Genomic DNA, 20,576 nt, shown 5'->3' with positions numbered 1-20,576 from the left:
CTTGTGTTCCCTCTCTCGCTGGCTGTCTCTATCTCTGTCGAATAAATAAAAATAAAAATCTTTAAAAAAATAAAAAATAAAAAAATAAAAAATAAAATAAAATACTTCAGAAAAAAAAGCTGAAACAAGTATGGAATAAGATGTTAACAAGTGGGAAATCTAGGTGAATGTTTTTAGTAATCATACCATTGTATTAATTATACTACAACTGTATAATTACAATAGTAATTAGACTATTCTCTCTACATTTCTGTTATATTAAAAATTCATAAAAAGTAAAAAAATTTAAATGTATTTTCAATCAATTACATAAATAAATTCCAAGAAGTCAACCACTACCTTCAGCTCATTTTCCCTGGAATTACATGCAAGGAAATTAGGACAATAGCTACCTATCAGTAAGGAACTTTTACCTAAAAGCAGAGACTGGAAAGCACCTTACTAAAAAGAAAATCAAATAAACAGAGACAACACAAAGGAAACCCAAACTCATAAACTCCTAAAACAAAAATAAGTGATAAATGCTGGCATCTCAGAGTTATGCTTTCAAAAGAAATACAAGCGAAATACATTTTACATTTTTCTAAAATGTCAGACAGTATGACATGAAGCAACAACCAGCAGAAAACCCCCATCCTTCATTATCTCTAAGTAAGGAATACATATCCAGGGGGAAATTAAACTCTCGCCACCACAGGCTCAGTCGGTAGAGCATGAGACTCTTTTTTTTTTTTTAAAGATTTTATTTATTTATTCGACAGAGATAGAGACAGCCAGCGAGAGAGGGAACACAAGTAGGGGGAGTGGGAGAGGAAGAAGCAGGCTCATAGTGGAGGAGCCTGATGTGGGGCTCGATCCCATAATGCCGGGATCACACCCTGAGCCAAAGGCAGACGCTTAACCGCTGTGCCACCCAGGTGCCCCTGGGACTCTTGATCTCAGGGTTGTAAGTTTGAGTCCCACCTTGGGCATAGAGATTACTTTTTAAAAAATCTTTAAAAAAAAAAAAAAGAATGCTAAACTATAGCCACCATCATCTGAAAAAGCTCATCTTCACCCAAAGCTTCAAATGTTTCCCAGCAAATCTTTCATTCCTAGTCATCAACTATAAAACTCCCTTGTTCATCTCGTTTCTTCCTCCTGACACTGCATAACCACAAAAGGAGTTATTTTTGTCTCTCTTGCCCACAACCGTTATCTCTAAAACCTAAGAGCCCAGTACATAACACACAGTCTGTAAGGAAGTAGTGGCAGAAGAAAAGGAAGATAGGCAGAGAGGGAGGGAGGAATAAGAGACAAAAGTGCCAAAAGAAAGGCCATAGAGAAACAACTTGGATGCTACACAAATTAGAAACAAACCCTCCTGGGGCGCTGGGTGGCTCAGTCAGTTAACGTCTGCCTGCGGCTCACGTCCTGGGATCGAGTCCCGCATGGGTCTCCCTGCTCCGCGTGCTTCTCCCTCTCCCTCTGCCCCTCCCCCCGTTCATGCTCTCTTGCACTCTCTCTCTCTCTCAAATACATAAATAGTCTTAAAAAAAGAAAGAAAGAAAACCTACTTTGACTAAATATAATTTTGAATGCCAAATTACAGCAAAGTGAAACACAGAGCCAGAACCCTTGGATTTTTGTCATTTAAGAATTCCAGAAATATACCTCAAAAGCAATGGGACAAAGCCTCCTGGAGGAAGAGGAAGGAGAGCTAAAGGGGAAAGAAAACGGGAAGAAGGAAAGTTAGTGGAAAGACGGTGGCTGAGACGTGACAGTGTGCAAGAGCATCCAGAGCTATAACCATGTGGAAAGAGCCTTATGTTCTTCACAAAGACACTTCTACATACCAGACCACCCCGCCACACTTCATTTCCAGGATTCAAACATTTTTAGATTTTTTTTACCTGGTTAATTTCCATCTTCATATTATGTAACAAGTCACGTTTCTCATCATTACAGAAAACAGCCACTTTTGACCACACATACTATAGAAAACTTCTAAATAAGAGTTACACTATCCCTACAGGTGAGATCTTATTTGCTGGCTATGATCCTGTCTGGTTTGTCCACATTACCTTGGAATCTGCTACTTTATCCAGACCTAACTGCTGAATGACCTTGCTAATTCGCTCATTTTTTTCATGACTTGCCATAGTTGTCGGAAGCCGGAGAGCTGCTGAGAACTGTAAATTTTCTCTCACTGTCAGAGTTCCCATCACGACATCATCCTTAAAGCAAAATGACATTTTAACAAAACATATTAGGTCTTTTCTAATACCATCACCCTTAAGTATGTGTAACTTAATCCACTAGAATAACATATCCAACATAAAGTTCTAGCTAATGATGAACTTGCAGTTAGACAAATAACAACTCCAAAAACAGACAGCTGGAAAAGCCAGATGGCATAATTTTCATCCCCTATATGTACATCCAAATCAACAAAGGTAATTATGATTACTACTAGCAGACATGTCCAGACTGCTTTATACAGGATTTACCAAAACATCTTTCTAAGCTAGGGGAAGGAGAGAGGTAAAGGTAGGGCAAAAAAGGAAAACAGTAGTGTCCTAAATGGAAGCAATAATGAGAATGGCTATCATTGACCTCAGAGTTGTTATATTCCAGATTCTCCCTGCCTCTTCATTTAACACCACTCCAAATCTTAATGGGAGATTAGGAAAAGCTGCTGTGAAGAAAATTGGTTCTATGAATATGTCATATAGTCAGTTGGAAGTACACTGAGCTATCAGCCAAGGCACTTGCTCATACAGAAACAGAAGAAAGCTAAAATACAAATCCACAAACACTTACTTGTACCACATAACCTGAATTACATTTGAAATTGGCAGGTCGAGGTGCTCCATTTATTAAAACATCTCCAGATAATCCATCTGGATCTTTCCTTGCAGCTAAGATATCTAACAACCTAGGAGAGGACACATACATGTTGTTTTTCTCCAACTCAGGCAGTAACTCTCAGCTACTCTAAATCCAAATTCCGCTCAAGTTAGAATATTCATCTATCAAGAAATTCCATGAATTACCTAAAATTACGTATATTTTTTTTCAGGTACTTCCTTAAACTTAATTTCTATTTAAATTCTAGTTAGTTAACATATATGATAAAATTGGTTTCAGGTGTAGAATTTAGTGATTCATCATAAAATTACATATATTTTTAAATTCTCACCTTCCCTTTTTTAGTATATATGACAATAAAACTCAAAAACTGAAACCAAGTCACCGTTGGCTGATCCAGCACAGACTTCCCAAACAGGCTTCCAGGTCATGTGACCTTGGGGGTCTGAAGTCAGATAGTGCTTTGCCTAAGACACAAGTCTTCACTTAGGCCTTGGCTCCATCTCCCCCCACTTTCAATTTTTTTCTCTCTCCTTTCCCTTCCCATGAGCTCAAATCATAGCCGACAGCTGTATACCAATCATGTCCTGTTAGAAAGCTGACTGAGTAAGATTCCCCGGTTCTTGGGACAACCACAAGTTAGCACCTGTGTGTTATCCTTAGTGCCTAGAACCACACTAGATATGCAAGAAACGCTCGACAAATACCTGCTCACATAAAAGTCATCTTGAAAAGCACATTAAAACTACAAAGAAAAAGCTCACTTATACTATTATACTCACGAAGATTTGCCTCCACCTGTGGGTCCCAGAATGGCATTGAGGCCAGGTCTCATGACGCCACTGTAAACACAGAACGTACCAATTTATCGGCCTGCTTCAAAACCAGTTCTATAAATTTAGGATCTGCATCTAACACGCTTAATGCAAGTGAATAAACTACACACAGAAAACAAGCACACACCAATGCTGAAAGGAAAAAGACACTCAACTGTCAATTAATGTAAGTCCAGCATACAAAGGATCTTAATCACGAGTCAAGACCTATAAGAGAAATTGCTTGGGTCCCTCTAAACTCCTTTAACTTCCTTCTCTAAACCATTTATATTTTTTTGAAAAAGGACACAAGAAATTTCAAGTTTCCTTAAAGCAACAGATATTCGGCTAAGCATCTCTGTTACACTTACCTGTCTTCACACAGTGTAAAGAACATAACAAGTCTTAACTAATGTTGGATGACATTAACTGATTTACTTCAAGTCACCTCATTTGCTACCTGGTCAAGTTCTACACAATTAATAAGTCAATGGATTTCTAGAATCACCAGTAGTGTTCTCACCACTTAAAACTGGTCAGATTAAGAAACAACATATCTGAAGTAGAAATTCAGTGGCTAAGAATAAAGCACCTCATGGGTGAAAAACAAAACACTAATTCTTAACCCTCACAAAACTTTTACTGAATTAAAAAAGTAAAACATGTACCCTCAGGATATATCATTTTCTTCCCTATAAAATATCAGGTAAGTGGACTGGAAAATTCTTAGCATAGAAGTGGTAGATGCCACTTTCTATAGGGGACAACCTTTAAGGATATATAGACATGGAGTACACACATCATGTCCCAAACCAACTAAGTAGATATTTAAGGGTAGTGAACACTCAGATGGCAAGAAGAAGATGGAAAAACTTAAGGCAGCGTTTACCGTGCTGAGACTCAAGAAGAAGGCAAGTAGTCTGAATTTTATTCTGAAGATAACCAGTAGACCGGTAAGAAGAATGGACTGGAGAAAGGAGAATTCAGAGTAGGCCTTCTCCAGGGGCACCTGGGTGGCTGAGTCACTTAAGCGTCCAGCTCTTGGTTTTGGCTCAGGCCCCCGATTTAGGGTCATGGGATCGAGCCCAGTGTTGGGCTCTGTGCTCCATGTGGAGTCTGCTTAAGACTCTTTCTCCCTCTGGCTCTGCCCCCCCCAAAATAGATAAATAAAATCTTTTAAAAATATATTTAAAAAAGAGAGAGGGGGGAGTAGGGCCTGATATAATATAGACCTGAAAAAGTCCTTTCAAAACTGTGGTGTCTACGCCCAATCTCTATTGGAACTGATAAATCAAAATTTATTCCACAGAAATATTCCAAAGCTGAAATCTACTTCATTCCCAGGTAATGATTTTCACAGAGGCCAATTCTGTGGCTATATAACCGTGAGTGATAAACTTCACGAAGCAATTATACCAGAGTGCCTCAGCCAAGGAGGACCTCAGCATTTACCAATTCTTGTACTTAAACAGTCACAACCAGAACATGGCTGGTGGATGCTAGGGTGAAAGGTAGCTTTCACCCTGCTCATGAACTGAGGGGCCTCTCACTGAAACACTGGACAAATACAATGAGTTTGATAAACTGGGAACAAGCTGTAGAACAAAAAGATCTTTTACTCTTTCAGTGACGTATTCCCCTCCCCGCTCCCAAATATAAAAAGACACACTGGTCGAGTGAACTTTCCAGATGCATTTATCTGTAGCTCTTGATGCATCGTCTTTATTAATAACTACCCAGTAACTTCTTTTAAAATGACCAGAAATAAGCTTGTTATTCGCTAAGACGTCATTGTCAGAAAACTTTTCCAGGTTTTTAAAATATCTACTCAAATAAAGACCAACCAATCCTAAATGATTAACCCAAAATTGAATGAACACTCTAGAACAATCTTTCAGGTGCCCGAGTTGGGCTTACTTTGGCAGTAAACCCTAGCATTACAGAAAACAACAATAATGTACAATCACAAATGCAAGAAAGGGTTCCAGTTGGGAGCAGTGGCTAATTCGCCTTCCATTCATTCAACACAATTATCCAGTGACTACTGTGGATGATAAGACACTCTTCTAGGACACGGGACAGAGCTGAGAATGAAACAAAGCCCTAGGCCTCGTGGACTTTATACTCTGGTCCAGGGATCAGCAAATAAGAGCTAGTCACCTGTTCCCTGTTTTCATAAAGTGTTACAGGAACAGAGCCACACTCTTTCATTTATGTCCATGGCTGCCTTCACGCTGCAATGACAGAACTGAGTAGTTGCAGCACAAATGTATGGCCCATAAAGCTGAAAATATTTACTAGCAGGCCCCTTACAGAGAGGCTGTTGACCCCGCTGTGGTTTATGGTCTACAATCCCCTTGTTTCCTCACCCCGTCCCTCCACTCTACTATCATCCCTCAAAACTCACTTCCCACCCTTATTTACTGCTTTACAACATTTGCGTGCAGGGAAGTTTCACTCACTGTACTATAAAACCTTGTCAACAAGAACGGTGTCATGTCATGTTCTCCCCCACCCTACGATAGCATGCAGCACAGTGGTCTATGATGGGTAGATCACTAAATGCTAAATACATTAAGTGAAACTAGCTAAAGGACCCATGTCATATCTATTACATTTTAGTGCATAATGGTTAATCCTCTAGTCTTTAATGGAGAAGACCATGCCATTTCCACGGCTTGGAGCACCTTCCCTCCCTACCCTGTTCTACACACACACACACACACACACACACACACACAAAATGTAACACACTCTTCACTTTCTCTCTCATGTCCCTGGCCCTCCAATTTAAGTTTAGGGGCTTCCACAGGGTCTCCCACCCCTCTGTCATGGTAGAACAACACAGTGAAGTGCTCGATTTGTCTAAATCCACATTAGACTAGAAGTTTTCTGAGAACAGAGGACCTATCTATGTCACTAGCATCTTGCACAATGTCAAGCACCTAGCAGACATCTAAAATTTGTTGAATAAATTAGTCTCTGCATTTTTATAACTGACACTTACTGGAAAACAAGAAGACAAGTTCGCAAAAACACACAAATGTCAAGAAGTAGGAAAAACTTCTCGACAGCTATAACAGAACACAGGCTACAAAGGGAGATGGGAGGAAGAGAGGTGACAGCTGAAGGGTGGGGTAATTACTTATATTAAAGAATAAGAAAAGTGAGCAAATCAGTAAGTGTATCAAGGATAATGAGAGCCAGGGTTTTCACTTTTTGAGATGTTTTACAAACACAGAAATATGGAAAGAGCCTTGGGGTATTAGATTAGAATTAGAGGTTATTAATTTGAACAGATGACGCTTTTGCTGGATCAACTTACTAATCTAGTAGCTTTAAAACATAAGCAAGATAAATGTACACTCGCACAGTATGCGTTTTAAATCTAGTCCACCTGCGCATATTCAAATCATTTACCTTCCATTCATCAGCAAGAAATCTGAAGTGACCAACATTTTCTTGATTATTATGATCCACAAAAAACCTGTCAGCTTTTCAGAAAGGTCGGTCAGTTCTAATCTAGGCCTGATTCAGTTCCTAATTTCTCTTATCACTTTGGACTTCAACTGCATAGCTTAAGCTAAGTTATAGCTGTCTTATATTTAAATAGTCTCTGTCTGCCTGTGTAATGGAGAGAAGCATTAAGTACATGGTACAAACTACTATGTAAACAGGCCACTCATTTAAAACAAGTGTATTTGAAAACCGAAGTACTTTTACAACATACTGTCATGTCAACTACCTAACTCTAGCATCTAGAACATAAAGTACATAAAGTGCTTAAGTACCTAAAAGTGTCTGGCTTGTAAGGTACAGCCACACATCTTCTCTCTGTTTCACAGATCAGAAAACTGAAGCTCAGAGATGACAATTCTATCCTCATGACCAAGAACTAGTAAATCATACAGCCAGTCGCTTTCTACTGAACCAGAGGGCATACCCAGAAAAAACTAAGTGACACATTAATTGTTCAGTTTCTCAAACAAAAGTTGATGCACATGAAACCACCACTTTAAAAACAGTTTGGCAGTTCCTTTAAAGTTAACCATATACCTAATATGTGACCTAGCCATTTCACTCCGAGGTTAGCCACACAAAATAAAAGCATGTCTGTATATTGCACACAAATGTTCACAAGACCTTTATTTGAGATAAGCAAAACCTGTAAAGCTCACTGTATGTCAATAAAGCTATTTTAATACAAGTTCATGTACATACTTGATATTTGTTAGTATTTCTTTCTCAACTGTTTTTCGACCAAGAAGAAAGCCGCTCTTCACTTTTACTCGATAGTAAATGTTATGAAAACTTAACACAGCTACTTCGGTAGAGGTCATCCTGGAGAGGTCATTGGTCTTTCTTCGTGACATTGGGATAAAAACTTGGTCTTTATTGGAAGACATCTGGAGAGTTTCTGCCTTTCTGTAGAGGAAAAAGCAACAGTAAGTTGATAGTCCAGATAAATGAGATTGTAAACACCAGTAATAGTACACTTTTAAAAAGTCCATTTTGGTACACATTTCCAATTATAAAATAAATAAGTCCTGGGAATGTAATGTCCAGCATGGTGGCTATAGATAATAACACTGCATTGTACATTTGAAAGTTGTTAAAACAGCAGATCTTGAAAGATCTCATCACAAGAAAAAAGAATGATTTTTTGTGTGATGGATGTTAACTAGACTTATTGTGGTGATCATTTCACAATATATACAAATATGAAATCCTTATGTTGCACACCTGAAACTAATATAATGGTATATGTCAATTATATATCAATTAAAAAAAATTAAAGGGGCGCCTGGGGGCACAGCGGTTAAGTATCTGCCTTTGACTCAGGGCGTGATCCCGGAGTTGTGGGATCGAGCCCCACTTCAGGCTCTTCCACTATGAGCCTGCCTCTTCCTCTCCCACTCCCCCTGCTTGTGTTCCCTCTCTTGCTGGCTGTCTCTATCTCTGTCGAATAAATAAATAAAATCTTTAAAAAAAAAATAAAATGAAGATCTAAACTTTAAAAGAATGTAAAATACCTCAGTCATTTTTACACTGATTACATGCTTAAATAAAAATATTTTGGGGGCACCTGGGTGGCTAAGTTGGTTAAGCGTCTGACTCTTGGTTTTGACTCAGCTCATGATCTTGTGGTCCTGGGATGGAGAGCAGAGTCTCCTTCAGATTCTCTTTCCATCTTCCTTGCCCTCTGCTCTCCCCCCCACCCATGCATGCATGTGTGAGCTCACACTCTTCCTCTCAAATAAATAAACAAAACCTTTAAAAAAATTTTTTTTGGATATAGTGGGTTCAATAAAATATATTATTAAGCATTTTTAAAAAACAAGTCTGTTCTAAACTGCAATGCAATATATAGTTCCTTTTCCAATGAACAGGCCATACCACAGTGATAAGAATAACCGTTGGAACTATATTAGGGAAGCAGACACAACTCTGAATGCATAAACTCCAATTAGCTGCCAATTAAACAGCTAGTAAGTAAATACAGAGTAAAAAAATTAGTCGAAATTCATGGAGCAGAAGAAAGATGAATGGGAGACAGACTTGCCTGGTTTGAAAAGTATATTATTATGAGACAACTCAAGATTAGGGGCAGCCCACATGATCACCATCATCCCACTTTTGCTTTTGTTTTATTCTGGAGTTTATTACATAGTTATTACAAAAAGGGGGTTAATTCTGGCAGTCAGGGAGAAGAGAAATTTCTCTGAATTTATAGCTCCAGACTTTATACCCCTGGTTGCTGTGCCAAGAAAATAAACTCCAAAATTGTTTGGGATGACATAATCATTTCCGTAATGGGTGAATATATTTAATTGTATGAAGATTTAGAATTAGGTATAAAAATGATTAAGAAAACCAAACTAACAGTGAAGCTGGTTAAGAATTTAAAACAAAAACTGAGTATTAAATTTATAAAAGGAGTTTAAAAATGCTTCATTAGACAAGTTATGAAAGATTTAGATTTAAAAGATTTAGATTAAGAACTTAAGTGATATTAATAGCTTGTGAACTAGGTTCGAAATGTGAAATGTCCATAAACTTAGTTTTTTGTTTTGGGTTGGTTGTTTTTTTTTTTTTAATTGAAGTATAGTTGACAATCCTAGCTTTAATTTTTAAAAATCAAAGTTATCCATGAAGAACTTTCTATCTGGCTGTAATGGACTAGCTGTTCCAAACCAAGCATTCTCCTAAGAACAACCACAAAAATAGATAAAATGTAAGGAGTAACTATTTGAAGAGTTCTCTCTGATGAGAATATAACCACAGCAGTCAGGACTTACAGAGCCAAAATCCTGGAAAGCAGGGAACACAAAGGCAAAACCCAGCATTCTGTGCCATTTCCTATAAGGGCAAATTGCACACACATAGAGCAAAATTCAGAAAACCCCCACAGAAAGAAGCTACTAGAGGCTAAAAAGCTGAGCAAATATTTAAGCAGCCAATGATAAAGGAGATTTTCAACTTCTAAGGTTTGTGGGCCCTGCTCCTGGGCTCCCAAGGAAGCTATACTTTAACATCTCCCACCACCAAGGTCAAAATGACTCAGCAAAACCTCAAAGCAAAGGCTGTCTTTCTGCCTGGAACACACATTGCATGTCTGCATAGTTCAAAAAAAAACCAAAAAGGAGTATTCCAAACAAAAAGATAAGAAAAACAAAACAAACCTCCCTGGTTGCCATTAAGATTAAAGTCACAGCCATAACATGTGAGAAGCATAGGATAAAGTCTGGAACTTTCTGGAATGTCCTTTAGCATTATGATTTGTAACTATTTATGTAGAAAACATATATAACCCTGCACCAAATGTTCCTTCCGAAAAGCACTCTCTTCTTTGTCAATATTGTATATTCCGGGCAGCTGTCCTAACTTGGGCTCGAATAAAACTCTTTTCCTTTCTCTTTAAACTTTTTAAAAAGGTTTGTTCATTTTCCACCACCATTTCTTGGTGTACTAAGCAGGATATCAGAGCAACTCTCATTAGATCACCTGGGGGTCCTCTCGAACTTGGCCCTGGGTACCAGCACAGGCCTTTTATGGCCCTCTGACTTTTCAGCACCTCACAGACCTATCAGATGAGTTCTCCTGATATCTGGACCTCCTTAATTTGAGTTGATGGTCCTGACTTTTATTCAAGTTGTTGAGGGTTATAGGGAATGTTCTCTAGGTGGCAACAACTTATAAGGGTTGGAGTTAATGGGTTGGTTGTTTTAATCTGGCATTATACTAACCAGTGTACTATTAATGTAAGGCTTGAGTAAATTTTCTGGGTAGAAACATGAGAGACTGAATCACTCAGCTCCCGAAGAGCAGGGATATTTGCTCCTGCTGGCCAAATGAGGCTTTCAGATGACGGAAAGCCCAGCGGAAGTGTCCGAGGATACCCCTCGAGACCTGCAGGGGTCCCACAGCAATGTCCCATCTCATAAGGTAATTAATGATTGGCTCGTCCAAGGATGCACACATAAAGATTGACCATCCAGTGCCCCAACCTCCTCAATGGTCTTAGACCTCACTGAGAGAATCCAAATCACAACAGATGGTGTATCACAGCCTTTTGAAAAGAACTCTCACAAGCAGCACCCTCTCGATCCACCACACTTAATATCCTTAGATCTTATTCAAGCCTTATTCTAAAAATAAAACTGAAACCAAAGGGAATGGGGAACCATGCTTCAAAAGCTGAAGAGCCCCTAGAAGAACCACCACCACCGACAGGAAACTGGCGGGCGATACGTATCACACACACGGAGCATATACTTGCAAGTGCTTACTCATGGGAAAATTTAAGGAGAGCCTGAGTCTCAGATCCCAAATGCGGTTGTTTGGACATGTCCAGAGTAGTTTTCTTGTGTACACGTTGGAGAAAGCCAGCTGTAAGACTAAGCAGCCAGAAACTAGGAAGCCATTTGGTTTCATCAGTGAAGCTCCTGGCTTTTGGAGGGGAACTAACACTCAGGAAGGTACTCTGGGCTGCATTTGTTTTGTGTGTGTGTTTTTTTCCCCCTCTGGGCTTCATTTGGTTTCTTTGTTGCTATCTGTGGACAAAACTGACCATGTTCTAACTGGCAATGGAAAATAACTATTTAATAGATCCATAAATCATAATGCTATTTTGCAATCAGATTTGCTTTAATAAAAGGAGGATATTTGGAAAGTGGGTCTTTCCTGTCCTCTCCACAAATATTCCTGAAACAGAGGTTCAATTTTGTTTGCATCTCATTTGTGTCTATGTATCCATATGTGTTACAAGTGAGGTATTTTCTCTACCTCCAGATGGTATTGCTAAAGTTAATTTGCAAAGGAGCTCTATTTAATCAAGTTTAAAGGCAAGAGCTTGTCGAACTGGGCATTCTAAAACTTAAAGATAAAAATAACTCAAATGTTTTTCAGGTTCACATGATCTGGGATAAAACTCCTTACGTTCAGGCTTTTATGTTACTCCATAATAAAGATGCCTCATAGGAAGAAACCCAACTGATGGTCCAAAGAGATAAGAATAGACAAAAATTTAAGACACCTGACCCCCTTCCCAATAGTCAAAATCCTGAGGAAATGGGGGAGGAAGACAGGCAGGCACTGGAAATCCTACAACCACCTGGGCGTCCGGACACAAGCACCGGAACCAGTGCCCAGCCCAAGGCCAGCTCCTCCACCCCCGCCAGAGGGCTGAACAGCATGCAGAGGAAGAGCCTGCCTTGCAGGAGGGAGAGACAGTAGATGGAGATAAAGGAAAGTCAGTACAAACTTGGAATCTGCCCCTGGCCTTGCCGGCAGCACCCTTGCCGCCACCTCTCCTCCAGTTCCTGTACCGCCTTCTGGGCCTCGCAAGCATCAGGCTCCTAGACCATCCACCGCGCCTTCCCCGCCTTCCCCACCGTCGGCTCCTGCTCCGCCTACCCTCACCATCAAGGCGCACAAAGCACCCCAAGCTGTTGGGCTCCCTCCTTATGAAGTTCAAACTGGAGCACATCCCGCATCAGCATGAAGAGGCCTGACGGATCTCTTGAACTTAAACCGCTCACCACGGATTTCCCCACAGGAACCCCAGGAAAAACTGACAGTGGGGAACACACTGCCTGTTTAGTGAACACAGGTGCAACATATTTGGTATTAAAGCTAATTCAAAGTTGTTAGTTTAATTAAAATAGACACATTTGTGTAGTTATCAACATCAAATATAATGCGGATAATCAATGTTACCTGAATTTATTAAATTCATTTGTATCTAATGCAATGTGTCAGCAGAAAAAAATGACAGTTGAATTTGTCTCTTCAAGTTTTCATGGGTAATTGTTAAAAACAAATAGGTTAAATAAATAAAAAGGTTTATAGCTTTCAAAATCTCTGGTAAACTAAAACTTTAAAGTTTTGCTCAGCTAAAGATAAACTGGGTTGAATTCATTGGATATCTAAGTTTTTTTCCAAATAAGATAAAATACAGAAACATTTATTACTAAACATAAGGCCTGGTTGCTTTTGCTTTTTACAGAGAAACTAAGATACTTGGGTCTGCCAGTGAACGTGTTTTATGCTTTATTAAAAATTATACTATGAAAAAAAGCATGTTTCTAAAAATTATGAAATGTATTCAATTAATTTGCCAATCTAAAGAATTAGTGTAATAGTTCACATTCAGTTACTACTTAGTTTTCACTGGAGAATAAGGTTTCTAAGAGTTACAATTCTGAGGGCACCTGGGTGGCTCAACTGGTTAACCGTTCAACTCTTGATTTCTGCTCAGGTCATGATCTCAGGGTCATGAGATTGAGCCCCGAGTGGGATTCCACACTGGATGTGGAGCCTGCTTAAGATTGTTTCTCTTCCTCTCCCTCTCCCTCTGCCCCAACCCCACTCTCTAAGGAAAAAAAAAAAAAAAAAAAGAGTTAAAATTCAAAATGTAGAGTGCCTGGCGGGCTCAGTCAGTAAAGCATGCAACTATTGATCTCTTCTCGAGGTTTTGAGTTTGAGCCCCATGTTGGGTGTAGAGATTATTTAAAAATAAAATCTTAAAAAAACAAAAACAAAAACTGCTAAATGTAATTCAGACTGCTGGAAATGATAAAGCAACCCTATATGTAGGAAAGTAGGAGATATGGGAGAAAGGCATAAGGAATGAGAATACATTTTTACTGAGAGAAAAGAAAATAATTTTGTCCTAAAATGAGACTGCCTGTTTTTCAAGAGAAGCCTTGGAGGGTGGGGCACCTGGGTGGTTCAGCCAGTTAAGCGTCCGACTCTTGATTTCGGCTCAGGTCCTGATCACAGGGTCCTGAAATCGAGCCCCACAGCAGGCTTTGCACTGAGCCTGCAGCCCCCCACAGCAGGCTTTGCGCTGAGCCTGCAGCCGACTTGAGATTCTCTCTCTTCCTCTGCCCCTCCCCCCTCACACTTTCATGCTTTCTCTCTCTGTCTCAAAACAACAACAACAACAACAACAAAACAGAAGAAAGGCTTATGACAAAGTCTCAAAGAAAAGGAAAGTTGTAGAAGGTTTGTGAAGGGGAATCTTTGGGAAAGAATTTTATGCATGGTCAGCACTGACTAACATCAGAATTTATCCATTTCTTCCAGGTTGTCCAATTTGTTGACATACAGTTTTTCATAATATTCTCTTAAAGTTGTTTGTATTTCTGTGGTGTTGGTTATTATTTCTCCTCTCTCATTTGTGATTTTACTTATCTGGGTCCTTTCTCTTTTCTTTTTGATAAGTCTGGCTATGGGTGTATCAATTTTGTTAATTTATTCAGAGAACCAGATCCTGGTTTCATATTCTTTTTTTAATTACTTATTTTAACATTTATTTCTGCTCTTATCTTTATTATCTTCCTCCTTACGCTGGTTTTAGGTTTTGTTTGTTGTTCTTTTTCTATACCAGTTTACTTTTCCCATAAGGTCAGGAATAAGACAATTCTCAGTTATCCACTCTCAGCACTTTTCATTCAACGTAGTACTGGAAGTCCTAGCCACAGCAATCAGACAGCAAAAAGAAATAAAAGGTATCCAAATCAGTAAGGAAGAAGTTAAACTTCCACTATTTGCAGATGACATAATACTATATATAGAAAACCCAAAAGACTCCACCAAAAAATGGCTAGAACTGACACACAAATTCAGTAAAGTCACAGGATACAAAATCAATGTAAAGAAATATGCTGCATTTCTATACACCAATAACGAAGCAGCAGAAAGAGAAATTAGGAAAACAGTCCTATTTATAATTGCACCAAAAATAATAAGATATCTGGAAATAAACAAACCAAAGGGATGAAAGACCTGGACTCTGAAAACTATAAAACACTGACAAAAGAAATTAAAGACAACACAAAGAAATGGAAAGACATTCCATGCTCATGGATTGGAAGAACAAATATTGTTAAAATGTCAATACTACCCAAATCGATCTACACGTTTAATGCAATCCCTATCAAAACACCAGCAGCATTTTACACGGAAAAGAATCTTAAAATTTGTATGGACCCACAGAAGACTCTGAATAGCCCAAGCAATCTTGAAAAAGAAAAGCAAAGCTGGAGGCATCATGATTTGGACTTCTAGTTATATTACAAAGCTGTAGTAATCAAAACAGTATGATACTGGCACAAAATTAAGACACAGAGGTCAATAGAATAGAATAGAAAACCCAGAAATGAACCCACAACTATATGGTCAATTAATCTTTAACAAAGCAGAAAAGAATATCCAATGGCAAAAAGACAGTTTCTTCAACAAATGGTGTTGGATAAACTGGACAGCAACATGCAGAAGAATGAAACTGGACCACGTTCTTATACTATACAGAAAAATAAATTCAAAATGGATGAAAGACCTAAATGTGAGACAGGAAACCATCAAAATCCTAGAGGAGAACACAGCTGGTCACCTCTTTGCATTGGCCACTGCAGCTCTTACTAGATATGTCTCCTGAGGCAAGGGAAACACAAGCAAAAATAAACTATTGGGACTACATCAAAATAAAAATCTTCTGCACAGTGAAGGAAACAATCAACAAAACTAAAGGCAACCCTACAATGGGAGAAGATAATTGCAAATGACATATATAATAAAGGGTTGGTATCCAAAATATATAAAGAACTGATATAACTCAACACCCAAAAAAAACAAATAATGTAACTAAAAAATAGAAGACAGGAACAAACTTTTCTCCAAAGAAGACATACTGATGGCCAACAGACACATGAAAGGATGTTCATCACCACTTACCATCAGGGAAATGCAAATCAAAACTACAATGCGGTATCACCTCACATCTGTCAGAATGGTTAAAAATCAACAGGAGAAACAACAGTTGTTGGCAAGGATGGAGGAAAAGGAACCCTTGTGCACTGCTGAAAGAAATGCAAACTGGTGTAGCCACTCTGGAAGACAGTTTGGAGGTTCCTCAAAAAGTTAAAAATAGAACTACCCTATGATCCAGTAATCGCACTAGTGGGTATTTACTCAAAGAATACAAAAACACTAATTCAAAGAGATACATGCACCCCTATGTTTATAGCAGCATTATTTACAATAGCCAAGATATGGAAGCAGCCTCCATCGATTGATGAATGGATAAAGAAGTGGTATATGTATACAATGGAATATCTTCAGCAATAAAAAATGAAATCTTTCCATTTGCAATGACATGGAGCTAGAGAATACTTTGTTAAGCAAAAGAAGTCAGTCAGAGAAAGACAAATACCATATGATTTCACTCATATGTGGAATTTAAGAAACAAAACAAATGAGCAAAGGGAAAAAAAATAAGAGAGAAATCAAGAAACAGACTCTTGGGCACCTGGGTGGCTCAGTCCATTAAGTGTCCAACTCTTGGTTTCAGGTCAGGTCCTGATCTCATGGCTGATGAAACTGAGCACCCCCCCCACACACCTCAGCATCGGTGAGGAGTCAGCTTGGATATTCTCTGCCTTTGCCTCTGCTCCTTCCCCAGCTTGTGTTCATGCTCTCTCTCTCTCTGTCTCAGTCTCAAATAAATAAATAAATAAATCCTTTTTTTTTTTTTTTAAAGAAACAGACTCTTGGGGCTCCTGGCTGGCTCAATCTGTGGACTGTGCAACTCTTGATCTCAGGATTGTGAGTCTGAGCCCTATGTTGGGTATAGAGATTACTTAAAAATAAAATCTTAAAAAAAAAAAAAAAGAAAGAAACAGACTCTTAATTACAGAGAACAAACTGATGGTTACCAGAGCGAGAAAGGCTGGGGGAGGGGTTAAATAGGTGAGGGGGATTAAGGAGGGTACTTGCTGTAATGAGCACCAGGTGGTTGTGTAGAACTGTTCAAGCACTACATTGTACACCTGAAATTAATACACCACTGTATGTTAACTAACTGGAATTAAAATAAAAACTTAAAATGAAAAAAAAAAGTACACTGGTATAAAATGAAAATTTGGTTTTTCTCTCTGTTAAAAAGATAAGGTTTTCTTGGATTGTTGGTCTGCTCTTGATAAGATATGACAAAGTTTTTTTCTTTATCTTCCCAGTAAAACAAAGTTTCTATATTTGTTTTTATCAGGTCTTTAATTACTCAAGAAAAGTAAGATGTGTCAATATTAAAGGAGCTGAGGTTTGCTAAGAACTAGATAACCGTCTATACAATCTCTTATTGCCATTTTAGTTAAACAGATCACTAAGTTTTAAGTTTTGCAATGATCTCTAATCCTACTTAGGCCTGTGCTTTAAAATTTTTTTAATATTCTTAATAAACTTCCCAAAACTTTAAATTCTAAGTAAAGGTTTTTTTAGGACTAATTAGGCTTATTTATTTGGTATGTTAGGTTACATGGGAAACACTGTCAAACAAATATGATAAAATTCTTACGTTATATTTTGTGGGTAAATGCTACATAACTGTTCCAGAAATTATTTAAAACTCCTAAAGTTTTAATACACCCTGGGATAATGTCATCACTTAAAATTCTAATTATTGAAATGTTAAAATGTTGTATATCACAGAAATAACCAGATTTCCTTGTCAACCACATTATAATGAACACTCATCAGATCTTTAACCAGGTCCATTTTCCATTTTTGAGTCTTTGGTCATTTACAGTTATTATTCTGAAGCTCTTGCAGAATGTGTTTCAACTTCAAGGAGATTCACAAAAAGGACTTTTGACAAATACAGGTTTCTGATACCCTTCAGATCATAAAAATAAACTAAGAATTTCCAGCACTAACAAAGAAACTGCACTCAAACAAAACTGAAATTAATTACATGTGACTCAATGAATCAAGAAAAAATAATTACAGTTTTTATAACTCTGGTTTAAAACTGCTGGTTCTCTGATCTTCCAGATTTAAGGAAATGTCTCTTAAGATATCTACAATTTACAAAAATATGATAAAATATTCCTTTGTGAACATATTAAAACATTTATCTTTTCTCCCTACCTGAACCCTCCAGAATTTAGAAACTCTCCATGATTATTCTTGCTTTCATGGCAATTATTTATGTAAGTTCAGTAAGAATCTGTTCCCCTTGTTATAGGACACCACTGGAAACACTGGTTATATTACCAAGGCTTTGACTAGAATGTCATATTGGAGAGAGACATACATAGACTCAGATATGACCAGATAGCTTTAAGGAAGTACAGTTGATGATATGGAACCAATAAAGACCCTTGGAGATGTTGGCCCAATACCTTGCTTCCAGAGCTCCCAACAGCCTTACCAGGTGAGTAAAGAACACCACTTCATGGCAGGTGCCAGAAACCTCTGGATTTTTGGAGGACCTCAAGAAGAGAGGAACTCACTGATATCTACAGATATTGCAGTAGCATCTGATGGCAAATATTTGGTTGGGCTCTTGGTCTTAAAAAGCATTAAAGGTGCAATCTGAAATTCCTTATAAAAGTTCCAAAAAAGCAGATTTTAAATGAACCTATATGTCCAATTACTATTCTTGCTGTACTTATGTAAATAATTAGGCCAATTTTGTTAAAACTGGACTTACTTTACAAACAAATTAGTCTTAATTTGGCTATCTCTGACAGGAATGAAAGTCACTTTCGAGAGGAAGATTATATTTTAACTACACACCTTGGCAGATGTTAGATTTAGTTCTGATTAATTATCTTCGAGTGTTGTTTGCCTGTAAAACTGGGCTGGATCCTGAATTCTTCTGGTTTCCTCAAATATCTGGCTATGACTCTCCAAACCAAGCTTTCTAATCTTGTCCCATTCTCTTATCTTAACATTAAGAATGAAAACTTCCCTTTTTCCTGAAGCCCTGCAAACTGACTCTGGACAACCTGAGATAAACTTTAGAGAAGTTGCCGCATTTACATAGTATAATATATACACTAAAATACATAGACCCGTCTTAGTGCCTGTTACTCTATGGGCCACGTAGAAGGGTTACAAGAGACACGCTAACAACAAAGCAGAAACACCCGTCACATTGCCGCCACCTGCTCCCACTCTGCTGGAGCCTGACCCCTGGAAACCTCACTGGCCGCATTCAGGACTCAGATACTGGGTTTATAATTTGTTCCAACCATTAACCTGGGTTCTTCTCTGGTTTCCACAGAAATGCCTCTCAGTAATTTACCGAATTGCTTGCTGAACAAGACAGTCTATGTGACAGCCAACACCACCCGCCACACCTATATTAACTCCTCCTCGGAAATAAGAACCCACATGAATAAAATCGAACACTGAACCACTTGGCTATAACAGGCTCTTGACCACCACACCCCGCTCTACTTTTTTTCAGGGTGCCTAGGACTGGTTTAGTGATATTCTCTTGGATATCCATCGGTATTAGATCAATTTTAGAGGAAAAATTGGGTTTAACTATATTGTTACTACTGCTTGGAATATACTTCAGAATAAAATTAATGATGTTATATAGTGCCAAACAATGTAGGAAAATATCCAAGTTCTCGGATGAGAAACTATCTCTGATACCCCCTCCATTAAAACAAGGGACCGAAAGTTACGTCCTAGACCATGTCAAATCCTTTTATTCCAAAGCCTCACTGTGCCCTAAATCAGCCTGAAACAGTTACAGAAGACAGACCTCTGCCCATGTTCCATTAAAATGAAGTAAAAGATTGACAATGGGGAATTGTAACAGAGAAAAACTTAGCCTGTCTGACTCCATGTTGCTTCTATGTCTCTTGCTGCTGTGACCTATAGGTTAATATAAAATAAAACAACAAAAAAAACTTCAGCTTAATCCTGCACATAGGCATATTACAGCTAAGATTTACAAAAACTGCTCTTTAACAGAAACCTACTTTAGCTGAGGAGATAAAAGTACCCAGACAGTTCATCATCCCAATCCAAGGTTGAGAAATGGCCACAGTTCAAGGGAGAATTGAAACTGCGCCCCATAGGGTTAATGAAGTTAAAACTAGCAAAAAGTTTAAAGCTTGTTTTTCAGAGAACTCTTTCCCCCAATCACCTGTTGTGTCTTTTCAGACCCCACTAACAAACTCTAGTTGTTTCTGCAGAAGCCTGGACTCAATGTCAACTGATAAGGTTCCAGCCTACAAACAGCAAGCAAGGCCCCGCATTCCATACTTGAGACAATGAGCCCATCCGGGTTATGCGAGCTCTCAGAGCATAACCATAGCCCTAAGATAACCTCCTGGTCAGAGACAGAATTTTCCCTCGTTCCGATGTTAACTGTGTACCCCCAAAGTAAACATGGGAATGTATGTTACATATATGTTTGTTCAGTGCACATGTTCCATCTTTCCTTGTAAATAATCCTAAATTTCCCCACCCTTTTATCAAGATGTATGTAAAGGAGTCTTTGGGTTTTTCTCTTGCCAATGTACTTTGTGGAATTCTTTCACTGTTCATGTATCTTTGTTGTAAATGTTATACGAAATCCAAAACCAGACAACCTAAGCCAAGGAC

At 38.4% G+C, this 20,576-nt stretch overlaps 1 protein-coding gene across 5 annotated transcripts in view; it reads right to left on the bottom strand.

Annotated features, from left to right (window-relative positions):
• ABCG2 (ATP binding cassette subfamily G member 2 (Junior blood group)) overlaps positions 1-20,576 on the bottom strand; it is a 127,584-nt gene that overhangs the window by 28,611 nt on the left and 78,397 nt on the right. For all 5 annotated transcript variants that reach the window (XM_034671543.1, XM_034671542.1, XM_034671544.1 and 2 more), the window contains 4 exons: positions 7,887-8,090; positions 3,633-3,692; positions 2,803-2,917; positions 2,064-2,216 (listed from right to left, as the gene is read on the bottom strand). In XM_034671543.1, coding sequence (XP_034527434.1) covers positions 2,064-2,216; positions 2,803-2,917; positions 3,633-3,692; positions 7,887-8,090 — 532 coding nt within the window. The remainder of the gene's footprint in view (positions 1-2,063; positions 2,217-2,802; positions 2,918-3,632; positions 3,693-7,886; positions 8,091-20,576) is intronic.

This window comes from Ailuropoda melanoleuca, chromosome 11 (genome assembly GCF_002007445.2).
Source record: "Ailuropoda melanoleuca isolate Jingjing chromosome 11, ASM200744v2, whole genome shotgun sequence".
NCBI lineage: Eukaryota > Metazoa > Chordata > Mammalia > Carnivora > Ursidae > Ailuropoda > Ailuropoda melanoleuca.
The sequence above is the reverse complement of the archived record's forward strand: the minus strand, read 5'-3'. Positions and strand labels throughout refer to the sequence as shown.